General features: G+C 38.2%; 1 protein-coding gene across 4 annotated transcripts in view; it reads left to right on the top strand.

Annotated features, from left to right (window-relative positions):
• The window catches only part of adam22 (ADAM metallopeptidase domain 22), a 61389-nt gene extending 53103 nt beyond the window's left edge, over positions 1 to 8286 (top strand). For 2 of the 4 annotated variants that reach the window (XM_056266165.1, XM_056266166.1), the window contains exons 28-31: positions 348 to 448; positions 544 to 610; positions 4215 to 4338; positions 7938 to 8286. In XM_056266165.1, the coding sequence (XP_056122140.1) occupies positions 348 to 448; positions 544 to 610; positions 4215 to 4338; positions 7938 to 7958 (313 nt within the window). In that variant the 3' untranslated portion in view covers positions 7959 to 8286. Of the gene's footprint in view, positions 1 to 347; positions 449 to 543; positions 615 to 2758; positions 2846 to 4214; positions 4339 to 7937 lie in introns of those variants that run through there. The other 2 variants (XM_056266168.1, XM_056266167.1) reach the window with 2 other exon arrangements.
• The last annotated feature ends 2576 nt before the right edge of the window (positions 8287 to 10862 follow it).

The following is a 10862-nucleotide window of genomic DNA, read 5'->3' on the forward strand; positions in this document are numbered from 1 at the left end:
TGATGTCATTAAGGAATTTGACTTTTATTTGAAAATATATTGCCAAGTTTTCCATATTAGAAGTTATTGCAGCACCCAGAGACATGAGAAAAATTATCCCATGTTCACTTCATTGTGATATTGTGATATCATTAATAACAGTGAGTTTAACGATTTAATGTTTAACGTGAGTTTAATGTTATCCAATATATTAAGACATACACGATAGGAACATTAAAATGTACTGCTAAGTAGGAATGACCCATGTGACTTCTCAGGCATTTGTTTTCCTCATACAGAACCCTTTTAATCTCTGTAACTGCATTTAAGGAATTTAAAAGATAATTTCTCTTTTCTTTGGTCTGAAGATCTAACGGTCTGTCTCACTCTTGGAGTGAAAGAATCCCAGATGCCAAGCACATCTCTGACGTCTGTGAAAACGGACGACCCAGGAGCAACTCATGGCAAGGTAACACATCCATAAATGCATCAGCTCTAAATGACAGAGCTTACATCAGATTAATCTCAGCATTCATATCACGTTTGTCTCCTCTGTCACTGCAGGAAACATCACAGGTACCCGTAAGAAGCTCAGGGGGAAGAAGTTCCGTCCTCGCTCCAACTCCACAGAGTAAGAGATTTTGTATTGAAATAGAGACATGTTTTTTTTACCGTACAATGAGTGATTTGGAAACACAGGGTGGATATTGGACTTTGCATGGAGTCTTAAACTCTATGCCATGTATCAGTACTGCAGTGTGTCCAAGATGAATTTGTTCTGTTTGGTGTAAATCCTGGTTTGCTTTTGGTGTGCATTGATGTGTGCATTGGTTTAATCTCTGGAACGAACAGCACGCCGAAACTGACCTGCACGTCTTCATCTGTATGAACACAATATACACTCAAATTCTGATTTCAGCTTGACGCTTGTTTCTGCACTTGAACTCTCCTTTTTCAAACGCATGTGACAAACTGACCAAAGAACAACATTCAGCTGACCTACACAAATACTACTACTTTATTTTGTAATATTTGTTCAAATCTCAAGCAAGACATTAAAAAATGCATTAGGAAGTGGCGTCACACTTCTGTGATGTGCTTTAACGTTGAATAGCTTGATGGTTGTGGAAAAATTCTTCTGCTAAATTTAAAGGAATAGTTCACTCAAAAAATAAACATTCTGTCACCTTTACTCATCTTCATGCCATTCCAAACCTGAATGACTTTCTGTCAACAGAATTCTGACGTTTTTACTAAACTATTCAGTGACCAGGGGCTGTTAAGCCAAATAAGAATAATAAACGTAGCCCAAAATGCACTATATTTCAAGACATCTAAGGCCATATGAAATTAGGAAGAGATCGAAATGCTTTATTGACAGATAACCTTCAGTTCAGTTCATTTCAAAATCTTTATTCAGTCATGATGTTATTACAGACACAATATTAATCACATAAACAACAAAATAATAACATTCAATGCTGAATAGGAGCATGAGGAAGACCTAGTCTTAGAATTTCATGCCCCTTTTTTCAATAATCTTAGCTGACACAAAACAGATGGCTCAGGTTTTTTTTTTTTTTTTTTTTTTTTGAGGTAGGCTACAATATTACTTCACATCTAAATAATTAACAATTTCAAATTTGTCAAACATTGGTTCTTATGCTTCACTGCCTTCTTATTTTCTAAGAACATTTTTTTTATACATTTTATTGAATTGAACAATCGTGTTACATGTTTTTTGCACAATGTCCAAAGAGTTCCATAAATTGATCCCAATGACAAGAAACCCTTTTTGTTTTTGTGAGGTGCGTGAATATGGTACACAAAAATGACCTTTTCTTCTGTTGTTACTGTCTGTAATTAGCATGAATTTGTTTTGAATATGTATTGGCACCAAATTATTTTTCATTCTCCACATAATTTGTAGTATTTTAAATTTGACCAACTCTTTTAATTTCAAGGTCTGCAATTTTATAAACAGTTTGTGTTTTCCTTGACATTCACCTCTACCATAGCTCTTAAATCTAATGCACACATACACATATTCAACCTAAGTGCTTGAAGAATTGTGCCAGGTTGATGTCAGTGATACCAAACAACAATATATATACATATATTATATGCATGTTGTATATATTTGAATATATACACTACTGTTTAAAGTCTTATGCTCACGAAGGCTGCATTTATTTGATCAAGACATGATCTTTCAGATAGCATTCTAATATGCGTGTTTGGTGTTCAAGAAACATTTCTTTTTATTATCAATATTGTAAACAGTTAATATATTTTGTGGAAACAGTGATTCATTTTTGTCAAGATTCGTTTTTGATCAGAAGGTTCAGAACCCCTTTCCCTGTTCACTTGAATTGTATGTAAAGGAACATTTTGCTTTGTGTTCCACTGAAGAAATAAAGTCATACAGGATTGCAACAACATGAGGATATGTAAATGATGACAAATTAAAACTAAGGTCAATTGTATGCTAATGTTACAGCAGCTGTATTTTGTGGAGTCTTCGTTTTGTTTTGTCCTGCACCAGCCACAAAGCGAAAAAACTTGATATGATATCTGTGTAGGTGCTGTAGTCTGAGCTGCTGTCTGATCTCTCACCTGCATCTTGGACCAAAAAGAATGTCAGTGCTGCTGCTGTCTTTTACCAACTTCCTTCTTTCTCCTCTTTCTCCTATCTCTCCTGTTCTTTCTCTTCTCCCCCTCCCTTCTCTATCTCTCTCTCTCTGTTCACCATCGCTCCTTCCCCATCCTCTTCCTGCAGGTATTTAACCCCTTGCGTCAAATCAGAGTATTATGTTACTAAATGGGTAGAAGATGTGAATAAAAACACTGAAGGACCTTTTATTAGGTACAAAAAAAACAGACTGCATTATATCTGTCCCCTATCCATCAGTTTCCCTCCTCAGTTGTTTTTTTCCCTGACCAAATATCATTTTTCAGGGATGAGAGCTGAGCGTTAGGGTTTGAAGGGTTTTCGTTTCGATGTATTTGTTTCTTTTTGATCTTCTAAACGTGTATTATTCAATTCCAATGTGTCATGAACAGCTACAGTAGAAATTTAACTGCAATGTCACTTTGCACAATGTCATGTGCAAAGTAGTGCATGAACATTTCTACAATTTCAAAGATTTACATCCAGAGTTTTGTAATCATGAATCTTAATTGTTTGTCCTTAGAAATCTTCCTATCATACATCCCAATATAGTCGTATAACTCACCACTTGTCTTTTAAAGGAGACGAAAGGCATTCAGTAAATCATTTGATGTAAACATTGATAACCATGAGATGCAAGCATCCATGCCTTTCATATGATCATATCACAAAACCAAGATCAGATTTCATCTCAAAATCAACAGAAATAAGAAATGTCCCATTAAGTCTAAAAAAATGAAAAAATGGGGTGGTGATGGCGCAGTGGATAAGACACATGCCTTTGGTGTGAGAGACCCGGGTTCGAATCCACTGTGAGACACCAATGTGTCCCTAAGCAAGACACTTAACCCCTAGTTGCTCCAGAGGCGTGCGACCTTTGACATATATAGCAATTGTAAGTCGCTTTGGATAAAAGCGTCAGCTAAATGTAAAATTAATTTTTACTCAAAATAATATTTTCTTTTGATTTTGGACTGAAATATGAGATTCACTCAGGTGCTCTGTTTAGGTTCTTGTATTTGTTCATCTGTATGTGTACATCAAAAGACCAAACCAGACTCATTGATTGTAGTTAAAGCTCTTATGTTTGTATGATATTTGTATTGTATTCCTCCTTCACGGTTCTGTCCCTCTCACACTCAGTCCACTCTCTGCATGCCGGCTGCTGCTTAACTTGTCGCTTGTTCACTCTATGATGTCATCAACGTATGGCTGCCATGTTCTCTGTGATGATGATCACTTGTGTCTGTCCTGATCACCTCATCATGTCCGCCATGTTTGTAAGCCCACATGACGCCGGGTATGTTTGTTCATTAAACATCCCAAAAGCACTGCATTGTGCTTGCATTATCTGCCTAGCTTCACTCTTCAGTAAGAGCCAGTGGGTATTTTTGTGGCAAGGACTGATGAAGTTAGTGATTTTGGATGATGGCTTGCCGTGGGAACACTCCCTCTGACCTCTTCAAGAGGTCAAAGGTGACAGGTCCATGTTTGTTCTGGATCTTGACGCTGTTATCCGGTTCACACACTTCAGTACTAATGTCACATCTCTCTGATCCCACAGGACTCTGTCACCGGCCAAATCGCCCACCTCTTCAACGGGCTCCATCGCCTCCAGCCGGAGATACCCCTACCCCATGCCTCCCCTTCCAGATGAAGAGAGGAAGGCCAACAGACAGAGTGCCAGGGTAAGACTCACCATACGTAAGCCTCTTTTTATCGTCATTCAGCGCATTGCAGGTATTCAGGATCAAAATATTTAGACAATTCCCAGAATTATGATTTAGCTCTTTTATTTCTCTGTGGTCTATCACACTACATTTTCTACACTATAATGTGGTAGAGAAGCTACAGAAGCACATGCATGAAATTTAGAGGTTTTACGATGGTCTGTCCACAGAAGCACTTAGTAACAAGTAAACTAAATTCACAAAACCGTTGTGAGAAAGAAGTTAAAGTGCCCCTATTATGCTATTTTAAAGTTTCCTAATGTTGTTTTGGAGTCTCCTACAACAGGTTTACATGCATCAAAGCTCAAAAAACTGTTTCATTTTCTCATAATATACATTTGCACATCACCACATTTTCAACGATTCTCAAACGACTCGTCAGATGAATCAATCCTTTCCGCGAGCTACTCTGCTCTGATTGGCCAGACAGCTCAGTCTGTTGTGATTGGTCTACCGTGTACAGCGCGCGTTGAAAACAAAAACACCCATTGCCATAACAACGTCAGCTGTCCTGAGGCTTCCTACACCGTAAACTAAACACAGTAACGAACAATGACGTCGATTTTACCATATCAATCCGAGCGCGAGTCCGATGATGAAACATTGGAAGAACTAGTCATTCAACCCGAACCTCCATCGCAAGGACGACTCGAGCAGGACGTTTCTCAGTGATAAGCTACTCAGATTGAGGAACATTATGAGATGTTGCAACTGTAATTCCTCAACATCAGCATTAACAAGTGCATATCCATTAACAAACAGATTACTTTACTTGTACTTATTTACAGAGTATTTTTCTCATTTATTGCGGTGAACATGTGGGAACTGTATCAATAACAGTGCATACATTAGCCGAGCTCTAGCGTGAATGACTGATGTAACATAAACGTTGGTAAAACAAATCTTGCTCCATGCTTAATCTTTCCTCAAAGTAGTGAGAACGACAGACAATCTGCATTAATAGACAGTTTCAGGTAATAGTGGCCCACAACTGATTAGCAGAAGTATTTCAGTAAGACAGTAATAATGTGAGTTAACCAGTTAGCAGGAGACCTACACAATATAAAACTCAAAACTAAGTATTTTGAACACCATTTTTCAAGAGCAAGCGGTTTTGCGAATCCGACATTGAACTCTGAGATTTGAGAAGCAGTCGTCGGTAAAATAAAGGGAACAGAGCAACATTTTTGGATTGTACGCTGTGGTATTGTGGTAAAGATGAATTTTAACCACTGATTCTTCACATGCTCGTCCTTGGGCAGTGAAAAAAAACTGGCTTTACTGTCATATTGTAGAGCACAGTGTCTTCTGGACATGATGCTATCCAGTATCCACAGGAATCAGCTGCTGGTTTGAGGTTCAAGATTTCCTTGGTGTCTGCGCGCGCAATAAGTGGGCGGGCAATATGCTAATGTTTCGTCTTGACGTCACAACGAAACGACTCGTTTGAAAAACAATTAATTTCATTGACTCTCAGAGTCGACTCTTACTTTTGAAAGACAATAATTTTATATACGATGCACTTTCAGATTTAAAACTTTTTTCATTCACTTAGAGCTGTTACACACTACATGAAAGGTCATTTTCAAAAATCGATAATAGGGGCACTTTAAGACATTTTTTAGAAACATTCTTACGAACTTCTAAGAATTCATCTTAAGTGCAATTCTTTGAAAAGTTCTCAAATATTTTCCTAAGATCATCTTATTTTTTCTTTGGCCAAAAATGGTTTTGGTGTTATCTGATTGTATAGTGGTTATAGCGGAACACTCGCTGATCAAAAACACCTCAAAGGCCGTCTTACCGTAATAATCATAATAAGCGAGCACACTTTTTTCATAGTGACTGGCTTGACAGGACTTCAGAGGCTGGATTTACGAAAATCTTCTTAAGAAAGAAGTTATGAAAATGAATGTAAGAACGTCTTTTTTTCTTAAGAAGAAAATGACTGGCTTTGGTGTTATCTAATTGTATAGCGGTTCTTGCCGAAGACTGATCAACTCAATGAAAACACTCGAAAAGACGTCTTTTAGCACTTTACTAGAATAATCATAATAAGCATCCTCACTATTTTCATCTCTACTGGCTTGACTGGAGTTCAGCAGTCGGAGTTGCGTTTTTTTTAATGCTTAACAGGTAAACAGTTATTTTTAATGTGCCTATATATTTAATAAGTGTATATCTGCTATAAGTAATTTCAGCAACACTAGCACAGAGATGTCAAACTCAGGGGCCGTTTACACGACACCGTTTTCAACTAAAAACAGAAGACTTTTTATGCGTTTTGGCCGTTCATTTACACGACAATGATGTTTTGGTGGCATGAAAACACAAACTTTTGAAAACAGGTTTCAAAGTCCAAGTTTTTGAAAACGACACCCCCCTTATCATGTAAACTACAAACACTAATCTGTGAAAAAGGTGTTGTCATCCACATGCGTAGCCTATTACTTGTTTAGTCTAAACTCTACAGGCTTTGCAAATGAAAGAATTCAGATATTAACAGTAAGAAATAAGTGTGGGTGTGTGTGTGTGTGGGGGGGCATACGGACATCATCACAAGTGGTTATAGGAAATTCACCCTGCAGACAAAGTAATAATACAGTATTATCAAGATTAACATCCTTAGAATGAAAATCAGACAAAAAAATGATAGATTATTTAATTTGTGTCTATGGGCATGTGCGTTCGGCTCAAGTGCACTGTAGTAAAAGAATGCTTATGAGCGCAGCATAGTCTTTCTTTGCAAAGTGACATCACCAACTACTTGTCTGGCATGTATAATAGCGTTTTTAGTAGTTTTCGTGGATCCTTTTGCTGAAGTCGGCATCTGTACACAGAAAAAACTTTTCCGTTTTTAGTACATCGTTGTCGTGTAAACGTACCCTCAGTTCCTTGAGGGCCACAATTAGCTTCAACCCTAAATAAATACACCTGAACCAGCTAATAAGGGGCTGCATCCGAAATTGCATACTTCCCTACTATATAGTAGTACTCACAAAAGAATAGGCAAAAAGTACCCGGATGACCTACTACTTCCAGCGAGATGGACAGATGGACACTTTACTATCCCATGACGCCACGGGAGAGGATTTATGAATGGCAGTGAAGCGACGTAACGGACGCTGATGGTAGGCCACATGATAATGACAACATGGCGAATGTAGTACGTTCAGATTACATTCATACTACACACACTCATACTATATAGAACATACTTTTTTTAGCGGTCGTGAAGTAATTACTTACTCAAAATAATACCTACTCAAAGAGTATGCGATTTCAGACGCAGCCATGGTCTTCAGGTTTACTAGAAACTTCCAGGCAGGTGTTTTGGAGCTGGTTGGAGCTACACACTGCAGGACAGTGGCCCTCCAGGAGTTTGACACATGTACACTAGAATATAGATGACCTAATAGCTAAAAGCCATAATACTTCAATTGTGTGTATAACAAATTGAATTCGTTCTGAAAAGTATATGAATAGTTGTTTTGTTAAATGACATGAGTCATATTTACTAGCATGTGTTCATTGTGTCTTTTGTCTGTTTGTTTCAGCTGTGGGAAACGTCAATATAAAAGAACTCCTCGAAACTGGTCTGCAAAACTCCGTAAGGATTTTCCTCTGCTTTTGTATGAATGAGAAAATGAAACCAGTCAGAAAATAAGGAATTCAAAAGGAGAAACAAGGGACTAGTGAATGGAAGAATTGGGCGTGGTCTCCTCCGATGTCTGTTCAGTATTTGTGGCATGGAGCCGTCTTACCCTGGATGTTGAGGAGTGCGGCATCAGGATCATATTCCTGCTGTCATTCGCAAACAGGACTCAGGAACATGATTTCATCACGATACAAACCCAGAATGGCAAACAACAGAGACAACAGCAGCCACTCGTGCCCTCATTAAACCCCGCCCCCTCTCGTGACCCCGCCCACACACAGCCTGGCCCGCCTCCAAACACATGCTGTCTTGTGATTGGTGCCCTTGTTGCCCGGGTGCAAGAAGCTCATGCAGGAGCAGGAAGTTAACTATTGTTTTGAATGCACGCTGCCACTGTAGAACCTACTGCTGTATGCATGAGAAAACATGTTTATCGATTCCTTGTAGTGTAACGATGTACAAATGATTTTAGATCTTTCACTCAAGGGTGCCGCATGTATCGAAGGACAGCTCCGTAGGCTGGTAAGATTCAATCACGTTTGAAACCCCCCCCCCCCCCCCCCCCATGTCCGCATCACCAGAACATCATCCGGCCTCGTTCATATGGTCACCTTTTCTCAGAGAATTTTGTACATATGTCATATAATTCAGAGTGAAATGTGAGATTGTAGTATTTTTCGGTTTTAATGTTTGATTGTGGAGAGCGTGGCAGAACTTTTCTTCTGCTTTAGAGTGTCTGTCCTGTGATCGTCTTGCTAAATTTACAGAATCCATCCCAAGCCTAGTGCACGCTACAAGACAGAAGCGGTGTTTCATGTTTTCTGCATCCGTCCCAAATCATAGCAGCACGTGGCAATCACTAACGCTCTTGTCGTGATGAAACAGAAATAGCGACAGATCTTTTGTTCCGCATTTTGACATATATCCGAGCGTAATAGATTACAGAAAACTGTAGGGCGAGAACTTGGTTCTATCGATCGGTTGTTGATTGGATGGAGGCAGATCTGAATGTGAGCTTTCACTCAATTTTATAAGAAAGGGGCGGGGTTTAAGCAGACTAAATGATTGGGAAAGTCTGGCTTACGTCACCAGAGAGAAGTCTGTCAAAGATCGAGTTATGACATTTTAAACATTACATAGTCAAAAATTATTTAAAAGTGAAACATGCATGGAAGAATCATTCACAATAAGATCAACAACATACATTTAGAAAATAGATGATAACTTAAAATCAGCGCTAGTGTTGCTGTCTATGTGAGTTTATGTAGTTGTACAAGTGCTAGCATAACAACACAAGAGAAAATGAAATGTGCAAAGGACCATGAGCTTCTGTTTTGTAACGCGCAAGAGGCCTTAGTTTGTCCCTGTTGGTGTTTCAAATGCGTTTATTTTCCCTCATATTTACAACCGAATCCAATTCTTTCATTTACTCATTGTCATCCTCCCATGTTATATATTAATTCTCTCGTAAGCGTAAGGAATGTGGTTTTAGCTGATTGTTTTGGGAACTTGGCTTTTTTGTGATACATGCTGCATTCATAAAAACGATTTGCGTATCACCTATCCACCTTATTTTTTATGTAATAGGTAATAGGAAAAGTGAAAACTTGAATGTGCAAGCAGAAATGGCCTTGGTGCAAGCAATCCGGTGTCAACTGTCAACAAAGACAGCACAGCTAACAAAAAAGTTTCTAAGAATGTTTAAGCTTATGTTCCCATTAAGCTATGAAAACATTATTTCTGAATGTTCAAAATGTCAAGTTTTCAAAATCATTTACAGAGAACATTCCCTGTTCGCTGGTAGTCCGTTATGCTGCTTCATATTTAATTCATTCTCGTAAACTCTGGTTTGCAGTGCAAATAGTTTTACAGTTAACTACACACTTAGTTATTCTTGTTTACCCGATGATGATTCGGCCGTCTCGCACATTCACAAAAAAAAATTATTTTCTTTTTAATTAAATCTTTTCTTTTAAAATTAAAAAAATTGGTGGATAGAACGAACGTCAGAATTAATGTCTAATTCAGAATCACAGATGAAATAAATGGCTGTCACGGGTTACACAAGTGACTGAAACTAATATTATCAACAACAAAAAACCTGGAGATGTGTGAATGTAAGACTAAACATATTTCCTTTGATGAATTAATGAGATTTAGGGAGTAATTAATGTTGAGATTTGTTTTAAACATTCTCCCTAAATAGCATTTATGTAGACTAGCTGTTGTGAACCCATAATCAGTTTTCAGATTCTTTGGTAGATGTTTGTTTACAGCATGACACTCTTCTACACTCTCTGGTCACGTGACCACTCGGTCTTGATCGATTGCCTACTTCTGGTCAGTATTGTATTATTAATGGCAGTTTTCATCTGTACATAGTCTGCTGTGCGGTCGACCTGTCGGCACTGATTTTTGCACTCTGCCTGTAATCCACGAATAACGTCCCGTAACACCGCCATGATGCATATGAAGTATTTTTAAGGTAAATTTGTAAAGTCTTTCCCTCCTCCCCAGTATTAGTATGTACATATTTAACCCTAACAACGATTAAGTGCTTTAGAATGATTAATGCCGCGATAGGTTTTTGTGCAAATAAAAGTTTTTATTTCATTTCAGGTCGCCTTTGTACACACCGTGGGACGCTTGTCCTGTTTCCGTGTGATTGTATTTGCAGTTTACGTGCAAAATTATATGTAACCACCAGGACTGAACTCACACAAAGAACATTCAGTTGACAATAATTTAATGTAGTTTCTTTTCGTTTGTAATAACCATCTGAAGCAATACTCGGCTCACTGTGACCCTGACCTGTCAGAAACAA

This window comes from Rhinichthys klamathensis, unplaced genomic scaffold (assembly GCF_029890125.1).
Source record: "Rhinichthys klamathensis goyatoka isolate OS25496 unplaced genomic scaffold, OSU_Roscu_1.1 h1tg000246l_1, whole genome shotgun sequence".
In the NCBI taxonomy this organism is placed as follows: Eukaryota; Metazoa; Chordata; class Actinopteri; order Cypriniformes; family Leuciscidae; genus Rhinichthys; species Rhinichthys klamathensis.